General features: G+C 41.4%; 1 protein-coding gene across 6 annotated transcripts; it reads right to left on the bottom strand.

Annotated features, from left to right (window-relative positions):
- Positions 1-1,905: 1,905 nt before the first annotated feature.
- LOC119324926 lies at positions 1,906-8,166 on the bottom strand. Of its 6 annotated transcripts, XM_037598690.1 has the most exons (7): positions 7,872-8,166; positions 6,706-7,690; positions 6,077-6,228; positions 5,733-5,852; positions 4,479-4,525; positions 3,661-3,834; positions 1,906-2,819 (listed from the first exon to the last, which is right to left on the bottom strand). In XM_037598690.1, coding segments are annotated over exons 3-7 (444 nt in total). In that variant the 5' UTR covers positions 6,078-6,228; positions 6,706-7,690; positions 7,872-8,166; the 3' UTR covers positions 1,906-2,717. The 6 variants fall into 6 exon arrangements, 2 of the variants coding, with proteins under 2 accessions (XP_037454587.1, XP_037454586.1); XR_005157234.1 differs by having other exon boundaries at positions 4,619-6,228; XR_005157233.1 differs by having other exon boundaries at positions 3,661-4,525; positions 4,619-6,228.
- Positions 8,167-14,587: the final 6,421 nt, after the last annotated feature.

The raw sequence follows: 14,587 nt of genomic DNA, 5'->3' as shown, positions 1-14,587 counted from the left end.
CGTGATCAGCATACCAATGCGTCAGCACTTCCTGCTCAGCAAACCAATGCGTTGGCATGGCCTCCTAAGAACAGCGACAAGTTGGCACGACCTGCGCAGAAACCCGGCTTAGCTTCAATGCATGGTCAGCAATCCGATGCCTCTGCTCCTACAGCCCAGCAGCACCGTCAACTCAGCGGTCCGGCAAAGATAAACCGTCTGCTAAGCAGTCCATCAAAGCATCACCAGCTCGGCAGTCTACCTTGCAGGCAACCAGACATTCTGCCAAAAATGCTTCAAGTACCAAGAAGGAAATGGCCAAAAAGCCTACACCCGCGATGAAGCGCGACAAGAGAGTGAAGAAGAAAGAGAACGATTACATCTTGCTTAAAGCACTCATCGCCCGGAACCAAGTTAACAGCAGGTTGTTTGAATCGGGGAGTAATATTATTTCTGACAAGCTGGATGATGAAGAAGTAGAATTGACGCTTGCTAAAAGTAAAGCAGACGTACTTGAAGTACGCAATTACATCCATGGCGAGCCATTTCTTGTCGGCAAATACTTTGATGAGTGCATCTCCAGTTGCCGCAAGTTACATGAAGATTGCATGGATCAAATGTCAATAGGTCTTCATGGTTTGCTAGTCCACTTCAACAGAGATCATTTTCAACACGATGTTGGTTCATTTGATGTGAGTTTTGAGGACTTACATCTCTTATTCAACTTCAACAAGCTTGATGCCACTCTTGTTAGATGCTTGATTTTGTAAGTACTTAACAAACCCTGATCAACTTCTCCATACAAGGTTGTAAATGATAAACAGCTAACTGCATTTTATTCCTCTCAGGGGATTGAACACGCAAAGAAGAAAAAGGGAGAGTGTGTATTTCATAGATCCTGCATTAGCAAATGGCACAACATTACATGGTAAGGACGAACGGGACTGGGCCATTAACACGATCGTCCATATCTTCGAAAATATGTCCCATACAGAATCATTTCTCTGGCCATATCATGAAAGGTGAGTCAAGTAAATAACCATGCATACTGATTATCTTTCAGATTTCGACATAATTCGTAATTTCATGGCTTTCTTAATATGTAGTCGTCATTGGATATTGGTATTCATTGTTCCAAACAAGAACACAGTTTACTACATCGATTCTCTCAGAGAGTCAACAAACGCTCAGGATCTGACGCATCTTTAGCAATTCATGGATAGGTATTGAATTCTATGATGTTGAAATTAATTTGCATTACTATCTGGTTCAATAATTGATGTTGTCAAAATTCATCTTCATTTGAAGTGTGCTCGCATTGTGGAAAACTAAATCAGGAAACATGTTCAAGAGGGAATTACCTCTGCAGCACGAGATCGTTTCTCCGGTAAGACACCAAAATCCGTTATTTTGGAAAATTTATCCAATAGTCTGCAAATACCTGTTCTTACGCTAGTCAAATGTTCAAGCTTCTAATTAAACCTATTTCTATTTGGTCCAAAGAAAAAATAATACATCTAACACAGGTTAGGTTGTTCCTAACAGGACAAATACATGACTAATTTTGTACAAAAAATTTCAGTGTCCTTAGCAAGAAGCAGGGACCAACCTTTGTGGATACTATGTTTGCAGACACATGATCTCCATCTATAAATCTGCTGATAGTTGTGATGATCCTTGCGAATTAGTACCAGTAAGTCTATCTTAATTAATATCTTCTACTCCACTCATATGCCACATTCTGATCTTAAAAATACCGCAGCTCATCTTAGAACCGAGGACCCCTGAACCACTCCCGGCTGGTGAATTGCTGATGGTTTGGAGATTTATCAATGACTTCTTCCTGAATCACTACATCAATCCCACTGGTGATAATGAAGATTTTAGCATGCATTCTCCTGAAACATTGAGTAAGAGTTACCGCTAAACATATATGCATGGATCCATTGTTTTTCATCTGATGAGGTCTTCATATTTCGTACACTATGATTAATTATGTAATGCATATATGTGTGGACAAATCATTGAAATTTAGCTACACTAGTTGACCAAATGGCGCAGAGACCCGCTAAAGCAATGTTGTCGATGAAAATAGTTTCATTTTGCAAGAACCTATTCGATATTTGTAGTAGAATGCTATATTGAAAATATGTTATTACGCTGCGAAACCTGTCGCGCCAAATAGCACAAAGACCTGCTGATTCCATGTTAGTGATGAAAACAAATCCATAGTTTAGATGATTTTGTTACGGGTAAGCACATATGACAATAAACTTAATCTCTCTTAGTTAAGGAAAACAGGTGCTTGTTGCACCAAATGGTGTAGAGGCACCCTAAATCCATGTGTGTGAGGAAAAAATTATCCATGGTTCAATCACCTTAAATAGGAAAAATGGTCGATTGTTGTCTACAACGAGATGTATGTACACATTTTAATTTGACAACATAAAATATTTTATAGCATCTTCACATAGACCCATTTGAAATCATGTACGCATTGAAAATATGTGCACTTTCCAGTGACTCTGTTTGAGCAAAAAAAAACATAGGCTTTTGTTTAAAAATATATGTCTACAAAATCATGAGTGCTTTGGCCATACACATAGTACTCCCTCCATCCCAAAATAAGTGTGTGAACTTTGTACTAACTCCAGTACAAAGTTATACTAAGGTCGAGACACTTATTTCGGGACAGAGGGAGTAGAATACAAAGAAACCAGGGAACTACATATCAAATCTTATCTTGCTCTTAAAACAAAACGATAAAACTTATCATTTCCTCTCTTCAGAGCATTCTCCTCTTCTCCTTCTCGGGTGCCCTGTTTGGCTTCCAACGAATCCTGCACCACCACCGCCAAAGCCAAGGCAAGTGTTATTTGCATAGCAGAAAAACAATGCATAATACAATTATATAGACATCTCTAGCAAAATTATCGATTGCACATGTGGATTGAGACTAAAATGAAGAAGGCATCAATAATCAAGATTAAGAAGGTATGGTCATAGTATCTATACTCAGCCATGAGTCTCAAATGAAGTACTCCCTCCATAAAGAAATATAAGAGCATTTAGATGACTACTTTAGTGATCTAAATGCTCTGATATAAGTAGTGATCTAAATGTTCTTATATTTGTTAACGGAGGGAGTACCAGTCATGCCATAGTTAAGTTTTAGTTCAAATATCACTTAAAAACTTTTCAACTTAACTAACAAAAACATACTGAGACTCAACCATTTGACTTCCACTTAGAAGGTTCTCATATAGATGGACCCATGAGACAAAAATTACGACAGGTTAGACACAAAACAGGAAACATTTTCCTGTCAAAGGTATTTCAAAATTAACAAGAGGAAAACACAGGAAAATTACCGTCTCTGTGTCGACCTGGTTGTTTTTTAGAGGCCCAAATTTGCTTCATTCTAAATAGATGACACGGTAAACTGACTATAAAAGCTGTCATTTCATTCCACAACCCAATGACTAACAATGAACATCTCTCTATATGCAATATGATTTCAGAGTGAAACATACCATTATTTGCTATTGGACCAACCAAATGAGTTTTCAACTCCACATGAGAAAAATAATGTGGAAACCGAGCATACATCCGAGCATACAAAACCAGAAATTCAAGCAAGAATTAGATAGGGCATCTAAGGCCACGATAGCATTCACTCACCTTGGTATGCAGCATCGGTGCAGTGAAACGTATCAATGTCACGATAACATCCACATGTCCACATTCATGCCTCCGTGACTCCTCCAACCAACCATGCACCTCTGCCATGCCGTGTCCCCACATTCCCAGCCACTCCTTCTCAAGTACTCCCAAGAAGATAACGGCAATAACAGACTGTGCCAACATTATAAACTTAATATTAGTATTATTGGGCAGATGTTTAACTTGCACATGAACCATGTAAAATGCAAAATTACTAATGCCAGCTTAATAAAATGACTCTGGTGTTGTACATGGCAAACCAAAGATCATGCTTGGTACTAGCAACTAATAAGCTAAAAGAAGAATGGAAACTTAATAAAAGTGTTGAATCACATATAATTCATGCTGCCCTTGATAATGGATCAATCAGCTTTTCCTAAGTTAAACAATAGTGAAATTCTAGTAGCCTAAAGGCCTGATTTGCACATATAGGATATAAGATTATATGATCAAGAAATAGCTACATGGATGCTACCCAGCACGAGACACTACTTTTTGATATAGCAGCATTGATTATAACGAACATGATTTATTAAGTGAACAAAAGCTATTTTCCCCTAAAAAATAACTCACATTATTTTTAAGTGAAAAGACTAAGAGTTATAATTTAAGTAGAACCATCCAAATTATTGATTTATAAACTGTCAGATGCATCCGATCAAGTACTTTGAGAGAAAGGAAAATAGCAAGAAACCAAAGCAGACCCCCGCCTCCTAACGAAGAGCTTCAATAAACTTAAATTGTCATCCTATTAACTAATCTATACACACGAGAACCTTCCAAAATGCCAGCCTCTCAGCCAAGATCATGACGATATTCAGACCTTCACAAAAAGGAAGTAACTTCATCAGTTGTGACCTATGACACATATATTTCAAAATCAAAACCAAAAGGAGGTAACTTCATGAGTTGTGACCTATGAGCAAGTATATATCTCAATAGCAGCTGAAAATAAGTCAATCTCTGAAGGTTCTTGCCATATGTATCCCGGCTAGACATCTTTGCTTTGAGAGAATCTTTTAGTGCTTTCATGTTTATGCATCTCAAATTCTTTCCATTTGCATCCCTTCTTCTACTAGTTAATACAAAACACTGAACTAAAATACATTTGGAAAGGTCTAGAGAGATCTCATGAGAAATTCAATGATATTAGCAAAAAGTTATCAGAGATGCATCAAGTACTGATGCATGTAATATCTATAGTCCAGGGATATAAGAAGTAGCTGATTCAAACCCATGCATGCTAGTTAGCTTGACAAAGTTAATTTTTTGTTTTGGTACCAAACACCTATCCTTGCCTAGCGAAGGCCAATAGTTTGTTCACTTTGGAACCAAATACACTAAATAATCACGCATAAACTGGGTGAGTTATGGATGTGCCAAATAATTACTACAACAAAGTAGCTCTGGAATTATTTCACAAGGAATGAACAAAAAAAGAATCTGTTCAGAAGGAAAAAAGAATCATAGCCTATTCATACATGGCTGCATATATAGATTCCTAGCCAAAAATTACAGCCTATACTAATACACGACTCGATATCAGGATCATCAAGATAAATAGTTTCCTTACAAAATCATGTACGGTTGTACAGCTAATTAAACATCTAAATAAAGATAAAGGATACACCTTCTTTCCATCTGACAATCTCCGATAATCAAGGAGTTTATGTCTGTAATTGGGAGGATCTTGTGAAATGTCTAATCTAGTTGTCATTGCCTTCCTCTCTAGATAACCAGGTGTAGTACTGATTGTTCACAAATTCTGTAGTATAGAGTTAATATGCAGTATATCGAGAGTACGATCAAACAGAAACATTATTCACAAGAAAAGGAAAGAGTGTCCAACATTGCAAATAAAAGATAGACCACGCAGAAAATCAAAAGCTTGTAGACATAAACACAAATAGTTAGTACCCAAACCTTAGGATCGGAAATGACTTAGATTTATTTTTTCCTTAGATTGCAAGGAGCATATCATTAGATTACTTAGTACTGCTCATAAAAAAAGTCCAAGTGCAAGTACTCACAGGCCTGCAGGCAACCAATAGTGTCTCCAGTTGTACTCCTCGGTGAATCCGGACATTGGGCAGGTTGTCGATGGACGCCCTCGGCATATGACGTTGGTGCCCTCGATCTCGACGAGTCCACTACATTCACCCGACCATCAATATTTTGCATCAAATCTCAGAGAATCCTATAAATACATATATCAGGAAGTTGTTCTAAGAGTATAGTAACATAATCCAACAATTAGTATATTGACAACACTATTGCTTGAAGGGTCCAATCAGAAGCTCCTAATTATTTTAGTCTGCCAGGCAATCTCTATGTACTACAATCTTCAAGCATGTTCTATAACCAACTTATTCACTGATAATGAGAAGGAAGAACTATCTGAGTAGCTGAGGAGGGCAGCGAGTAGGATGGCTTGTATACACTAAAATCCAATCTTGTTCAGTGATGGGATATGCATCATACATGTCCTTGAAGTTGCAATGCCAATGATTTGTTGTGATACGGTTCCTGAAATTTATGATACGATATAAAATCATTTTGAGTAGTAGGCAACCACACCATAACTGAATCAATTAGCAAGCAAAAGTCACACTCCAATTTTGAAGCGTACAAAATCCGAGCTCTGAGGCTGAACTTATTTAGAAACTTAATAAGTAAACTATATATGTGAGCTAGTAACCTCTCCCATACACTAAATAGGAAATACTGTTAGTAAAAGGAGACAACAAGACAACCAATATGCCCAAGTACCAGAGAATGAAATAACCCAAATACACTGTAAAAGATGAGGAAAAACTACAGAAAAAAAGAAAAAAGAATGATGACTTCAACAAATTGTAGGGAGGACAGAAGCAGTCTCAAATTATTTATGCTTTCTGAGTTGAATTACTACTTCCAAAGCAAATGGCCAAGCTGGCTGTAGGAAGGAACACCCAAAGCATGACAAGAAAAGGGCCAAGCTAGCTGTAAGAAGAAGGAGCTCACAGGCAAGATGCAACCAGAAGTGAATAGGGAGTCCGACAGCTTATTTTCATCTCCTCCCATGCTGCTCCTCGATGGTTCGCCTCCTCCCATGACGGTGCCCGGCGGAATTGGCCGGTCAGAATTTGCTATTCAATCATTTCTCTTCTTCTTTGTAGTTCTAATTGAATATGGTACAATGATTTATCCACTATTTTAATCTTATACTGGAGCCTAAACGTACATGGAGCATTTCATTTACATTCACCTTTGATTATCCATATATTTGATGTATTCTCCAATAAAATAAATGATTTGGCTTTTTTATCATTATGGTTTGTGATTACATGACTATATAAATCACAAGTAACTTTTATATCAATTTCCATGATTTTAATCGCCTTGTGGCGCAGTGGCAATGTTTCATGACTACCGCTCTAGCATTGAATCGATGCAAGTTAATTGATATTTTTTGTAAAAATAGCTAGATATGGTTATCAAAATAATATCCAACTCCAAGTGGATATGTCATCTTTGCAATAGCCCAGTGAAACAAGAAGCATGAAAAAAAACTAAATAAGAATACAGTCTAGAGTATATTATATAACGTATTACTCTTGGGCATGTATATAACATTAAATCTGAAACGTTAGACCTTTGCCAGGTGACTTCCATCTGAACACAAAGATATGCAAATTTAGAAGTACCATAAGAATAATGACTCTTTAGAAGTACCAGAATAATAATGGCCCCATATACCAGAAAAGCAAATAGATGTGATGATTTACTGTTTATTGGCTGATTATCTACTTTTCAACAGTTTCAGTGTAAATTGTCAGCAAAACAGAGATGAACTCTGCTGTTATATATCCTCCTGCACCAGCCCCTGTACCCCACCGCACTGAATTGCTCCATCCAATAGTTTCATTTGACTTGTGCCTACATTCAAAGCTGCAGTGATCTTTTTTCATTGGCTCCAGCACCCCAATCTAAAGTAAACAATAATTTCCTGCAATGGATAGGGAAATGATTAATTACAGGAGCAAAATTATGGACAAAAAAGCACACAATTAACAATCAACTATATAGAGTGACAGATCCAGTAATGTTATGTGTCAAGCAAACAAGCGATCACTAACAATATTTTGCTCAAGTTGTGGAGTTTCCAGCTCTTAAATTCAAAAACTCACATCCTTTCGCCCAGTCCCACAGCCGTTGCAGTAGCACTCCGCCTCCATCCTCCTATGCTCCACCATGAGCGCCTCCTCCTCCGGTCCTCGCCCTAGCCTCTTCCTTCTTGGCCGACAGCCGCTGCTCACTCTCGCCCCCTCTCCATGACTCCTTCAGCTGCTACCGCATCTGATCCTCGCCTTCGCCTGCTTGATACGCTGCATTACCCAAAAGATGGCGAGAAAAGGGCCAAGCTGGCTGTAAGAAGAAGGAGCTCACGGGCAAGATGCAACCAGAAGTGAACCGGGAGACCGGCGGCTTATCTTTATCTCCTCCCGTGCTGCTCCTCGATGGTTCACCTCCTCCCATGACGGCGCCCGACGGAATTGGCCGGTCAGCATCGGCGGCAGAGTCAAGCCGTCTTCCTCGCTGGCTCTGTCTTCCCCATCTTTCTCGGTGTTGACCACTCAGGTAACTCCAGAGAAGAGGAGACAGGGAATTGAAGGGGAGAAGGAGGGCCACGGTGGTGGTTGAGAGCAGGAGAGGAGGAGAGACGTGAATGTCTCGCACCAGCCGGAGACCCTCTCCCGCCCGCCGTCGCACCTCCCTCTCTTCTCCCTCCTCTCTTTCTTTCTCTCTCCTGCAGGGACCGGTTCATGGCGAATCGAGCATCCCCGCCATCGCCTTATGTCGGAGATGCCCGCCGCCGCCGCTGCCAAAGATGCCTGCCACCACGCCCGCACGCCTCGGATCCGGCCGGATCCCCTACTGTTCCACCCCAGCGAGAAGACCCGGCAGCGGCTGATGAGGGAGGAGGGAGTGGTGATGCGCTCCGCTGTGGGGGTCGAGGGCAAAGAGAGCTAGGTTTGCGCTGTGGGGGCCAAAGCGTGCCAGCAAATGAGCGAGGCGCACGAGGGGGGTGGGGAAAGGGCAGTTTCACCCAGTAAAGTTTCACCTAGCCAATCGAAAGGGACCCCGAGCCCACCAGTCATGGACCTCAAAAATCAACCGCGAGGTGAAATCAGCGATAAAGACCCGATAGACCTGGCTGCTCGGTTGACCAGATTCAACGTGATTGAACGGCCAGGAACATCCTTATTCGGGGGAGCTCCGAGGAGGAGGGTCGGCTAGGCTTCTTTTATGTTTAAATATGTTCAATTGCAATTGTTGCGAAATCTAATGAATATTCTTCCTGTGAACACTATTTGTTCAATTGAATATTGTGGCGAATTTGTTTTTTGCGTGCCGATTCAAAATGGGATATTCTTATTTATTTGTTCAATTGAATATTGTGGCCAATTTTCTTTATGCGTGCCAATTCAGAATGGGATATTTTTGTTTATTTGTTCAATTGAATATTGTGGCGAATTTGCTTTTTGCATGCCGGTCCAAAATGGGATATTTTTGTTTTAACCCGGCAATTGCTCCGCACACGGTTCAACTAAATGAGTGTGTGCGATCCACATCCGAAAGCATACGTCAATCGTAGCGGAACTGTCCGTGATACACAGCAGATCGCAAACGATTTGCAGCGCTACTACATGTGCGTAGGCTCTCCGGAACCGTTTGTGATATCAAGTTATCGCACACGGGAACTCGGAGTAAACCGTGCCCAATGTCAAATAGAATCCCAGTCGTAATTTTTTCAGGAAACGTGTGGGATCCCAAACGAAAAGCACACGTCACTCTAGCCGCAACCGTTGGTGATACACAACAAATCACAAACAATCTGCATCACTGGTATGTGTGCGAAGGTGCTCCTGAACCGTTTGTGTTTGAACCTTACCGCATACGGTAAATGTTGGGAGAACGTGTGCGATGGAGTCTTGCATGGCAGACGGGTTCCGCAGAAAAATCATGTGTGATAGGGCACACATCGCACACAGTTCATATGTTGGCCCATGTGCCTTGCATACTGTTTCCCAAATGGTTCATTACGACACACCGTTTGGTTTCACTACGTTATTAGAAATGTTTAATCACCGATCCTACACGTGCGAAAGAATTTAGTGTGTGCTGCATCGCACACGATTATGTTTTGCAAGGTCTCTGGATCATGGCTCCCTATCCCCGAAGGTTTTTGGGTCGTGTGGGAAGGACCCCCTATCGCCCACACTCGCTTGGCGATGGTTCCAAATGACGTCGCGGAAGGAGGTTTTAAATCGTTTGTATAGCACCAACGGCTATCAGTGATAGGAGTACTAAATATGCAGATGCATTTAGTATGTAATGTCAAATAATAATTTTAGTGATTTTCTACAGTAGAGAATGATAAGGTTTTGCATTGATTTATACTAACTTACCTCATGAGTTCTTGTTGATTTTTGTGTGGATGAAGTTTTTGAGATTTAGGGAAACCGTGATATAAGAAGAATTAAGGAGACACAAAAGCTCATGCTTGGGGATGTCCAAGGCATCCCAAGAAAATATTCCAAGAAGTCTCAAGCATCTAAGCTTGGGGATGCCCCGGTAGGCATCCCACCTTTCTTCTTCAACAATTATCGGTTAGTAGCAGTTGAGCCTAAGTTTTTTGCTTCTGCACATGAGTTGTGTTATGCTTGGAATGCCATTTTATTTTGTTTTACTTGATGTTTATATAAACTACTTAGTTTTGAAAGTTTTTAAATAAGAAAGAGTCCACAATTAGCTACCTATTTGCTTAATTACTCGCTTGATCTTCACGTATATCTTTTTGGAGTAGCTTGTCATTTACTCGTGTGCTTTACTTATATCCTATGAGTAAATTGTTGAATGAATTGAATATCATGAAGTTGAAATTGTATGTTCATATCATGCTTAGTGGTAGCCTCACATTGGATTTAGAAAGTGAAATATTTTGAAGTTGGATAATCACAATTTTGTTCATACAAGCAATTCATGAATGATTAATAGAAGGAAGAGAACTTTCACATGCAAATACACTATCATGGAAATCTTGAGCCCCCATCAAAATATTATATGCTAAAATTGTTGACATTGGACAAGGAAGACAATGTAATTATTTATGTTTGTTCATATTCACATAGAAGTTATATTGTCATAGATCCTTCAACATGTGGTGCTTGCCCCCCATATTTGCCAGCCAAAAATTCCGCACCAAGTAGAGATACTACTTGTGCATCCAAAAACCCTAAACCCAATCTTATTCTCAAGAGTCCACCATACCTACCTAAGGATTGAGTAAGATCCTTCAAGTAAGTTGTCATCTGTGCAATAACGCAATAAAAATTGCTTCTAAAGGTGTTAGATCATTTAGTGTAAGGGAAAATTAAGCGTTGTACGAACTTGTGATGGCAAAAAATAAAAGTGACAGACTGCATAATAAAGGTTGCTATCATAAGGGGCAATATAACGTGATGTTCTTTTGCACTAAGGGATTGAGCATACAAACAAAAAGCGCATGGCAACCTTTGCTTCCCTCTATGAAGGCCTACCTTTTACTTTTATGTACTTTCATGCAAGAGTCAAAGTTTTTCTCTTTATTCCTTTTTATTTTTCTCTTTTGGCAAGCATCATGGTGTGGAAAGATCTAGGCACATATATCCAGTTGGATATGGGTAGCATGAGTTATTATTGTTGACATCACCCTTGAGGTGAATACGTTGGGAGGAAAAATTATAAGCCCCTATCTTTTTATGTGTCCAGTTGAAACGTTTTGCTCATGTGTATGCGGTGAGTGTTAGCAATCATAGAAGACCATATGATGGTTGAGTATGTGGAGCTCTTACTTAGACTTTGTTGAATAAGTTGAATTGCAATTGTTTGGTGACTAAGAATATAGGTTGTTGAGTTTCAAGAGAATTCATTGTTTGAACCTTAACATGTGAATTGGTTGCTACTTTGTCATGATGAGTTTTATGAGAAAGAGTTGCTGTTATGATGCTAGGAAAGTGATTGAAATTATCATCGATCAAACTTATGCACTTTGCTAGCATTCGAACTTCATAAATTATTTCTTTTATTATTTACCTACTCGAGGACGAGTAGGAATTAAGCTTGGGGATGTTGATACGTCTCCAACGTATCTATAATTTATGAAGTATTCATGTTGTTATATTATCATTCTTGGATGTTTTACAATAATTTTATAGAAACTTTATATCATTTTTTGGACTAACCTATTGACCCATTGCCCGTGCCAGTTGCTGTTTTTTGCTTGTTTTCTACATCGCAGGAAATCAATATCAAACAGAGTCCAAACACCGCAAAACTTTTTGTGGATTTTTTATGGACCAGAAGACATCCAATGGGCTAGACCAGCACCTGGGGGGGTGCCCCGAGGAGGGTACAACCCACAAGGGCACGCCTGGGCCCCCAGGCACGCCCCGGTGGGTTGTGCCCACCTCGGTGGCCTCCCACACCCCCTCTTCACCCTATAAATCGTCAAATATTCCAAAAACCCTCATGGAGACCCTAGATCAGAAGTTCCGCCGCTATAAGCCTCTATAGCCATGAGAAACGAATCTAGACCCCGTTCCGACACCTTGTAGGAGGGGGAATCATCACCGGTGGCCATCTTCATCATCCGGCGGCCACCATGATGAGGAGGGAGTAGTCCACCCTCGGGGCTGAGGGTTTGTACCATTAGCTATGTGTTTAATCTCTCTCTCTCTCTCTCGTGTCCATGAGATGTCACTGTCCTGATGTATCATGGGCTTTGTTAATATAGTTGGATCATATGGTGTTTTCCCCTCTCTATCTTGTTGTGATGAACTGAGTTTTTCCTTTGAGATTTCATTTTATCGGATTGAATAATTTTATGGATTTGAGGACGCTTGATATATGTCTTGCGTATGAGTACTCGTGGTGAAAATGGGGTATTATTTTGATTCACTTGATATATGTTTTGGCACTCAACTCGCAGATTCTCGAGGTGACGTTGGGGTAATCTACGCATAGGGGTTGATGCATGTTCTTGTCTTTGTTTCTCGGATAGAAATCTTGGGGCACTCTTTGAGGTTCTTTGTGTTGGATTGAGTATTATGAATTTGAAATTATTTGGTGTTATTTTAGTACGAACTCTTGGATAAACCAATCGGAAAGAATAGCTTCGAGGTGGTTTCGTACCCTAAAAACGATTTCTTCTTATGTTCTCCGCTAGATAGGAACTTTGGAGTGATTCTTCATCGCACATTGCGGGATGGTTATGTGATCCAAGTATATTAGCACTATTGAGAGATTGCTCTAGCGAAAGAACGGACCCTAGGCTTCATTTTTAAGCATTGCAATACAATTTGTGCTCAGTTTTGTTACTTGCTACCTTGCTATTTCTTATTGTCCTATCACAAAAATCAATATCTACTATCATCACTATGCTTTTGTTACCATCTCTTTGCCGAACTAGTGCACCTATACAAATTACCATTGTATTTGGTGTGTTGGTTGCAGGGTTGTTTGAGAGAGACCAACTTCATCCTACGCCTCCCACAGATTGATAAACCTTAGTCCATCCACTTGAGGGAAAATTGCTACTGTCCGACAAAACTCTGCGCTTGAAGGCCAACACAAGTGTACAAGAACAAGCTGCATAGTAGACATAAGCCGTTTCACTAGCTTGGTGCCTGCTTGGTCGACACGTCACAGGACGGGTGTCGCTTGTAGGTATTTCTATAGGAGGTGGCTGCCATGTGGCATTTAGTAGCCACTCAGTCATCTTGGAGCTTGACACCGCACTGATCAACGACATACATTGTGGTGAGGTGGTGCGGTGGAGTGGTTTGTCTTCGCTGGTCCCGGAAGGCCTGCCGTGATGATTCGGGGGAGGCTCGCTTCCGGGGAAAACCTTATCTCCGACAGGCTTCCCTGCCCGGCAGGGGAGTTTTTCCCATAGGAGTATCTTGCCCCTCTGGCTATTCTTGGTCTTCTCGATCGGTGCTTGGGTCCTTCAAGGTAATCGATCGAACTTGCTTGAGTTGATCGGGGTGTTGTGAACATGTCCTCGTGCCTATGCACAGTCTGGGTAATGGACCCAGGGCTTGTTGCACCGACAGAAGCCCCCGGGCCTATTATGATTGCACCGCTGGGCGTCGTCGGGGCTGGCCCTAATTAGTGCACAAGCAAGAGTGCCGAGGCGTCTTCGTCCTTTGAGATCTTCCTTGCTTCTTCATTATCTTGAGGCTGGGCCAGTTTCCGATTTTTTCGCACGTCGCATAAAGCCAATGGTGATGGGACCCTCCTTGTAATGACCCATGAATGACTTTAACGCACGGGCAGGTAACTGCCAATTCACTCTTCCCACGACACCCTTATCCTCTTCCATGTATGCCACATGCATCAAGTGGGGTAGGTAAGGGAGGCGCGTGGTGTGGAGGGGCGTCAAGGAAGGGGCCCCGCTCTTTTGGGATTGGTGGAAGAGGACGGTGCTTACTCACCGGGGAATCTGCCCCCAACTCGCCTATAAAAGGAGGAGCGGGGGAGGAGTGGAGGCATTCATCCACACCCCTATCCTCCTCCATTTCGCTTTGTCTTGAGTATGCTGGAAGGGAGAGCCCGGGCCGAGCCCCAGGCCCTATTTTGGAGCTCCACATGGACCTTAGGGGAGCGCCCGGGCAGCGCGGTGGTAGCACCGGAGGTGGCGGCTCTATTGTATTCGTTGCCAGGGTGCCCGTAGCATCAACTCTAGTGGGAAGCGATAGAAGCGACACCACGCCGAGGCCCACAATGGGTGCGGGGCGCGGTAGTCAGTTGTGGCCCATTTCTACTTTCCCCACGATGTCGAAGAGGTGTCGCAGGATGG

The sequence above is a fragment of the Triticum dicoccoides genome, chromosome 6B (genome assembly GCF_002162155.2).
Source record: "Triticum dicoccoides isolate Atlit2015 ecotype Zavitan chromosome 6B, WEW_v2.0, whole genome shotgun sequence".
In the NCBI taxonomy this organism is placed as follows: domain Eukaryota; kingdom Viridiplantae; phylum Streptophyta; class Magnoliopsida; order Poales; family Poaceae; genus Triticum; species Triticum dicoccoides.
The sequence above is the reverse complement of the archived record's forward strand: the minus strand, read 5'-3'. Positions and strand labels throughout refer to the sequence as shown.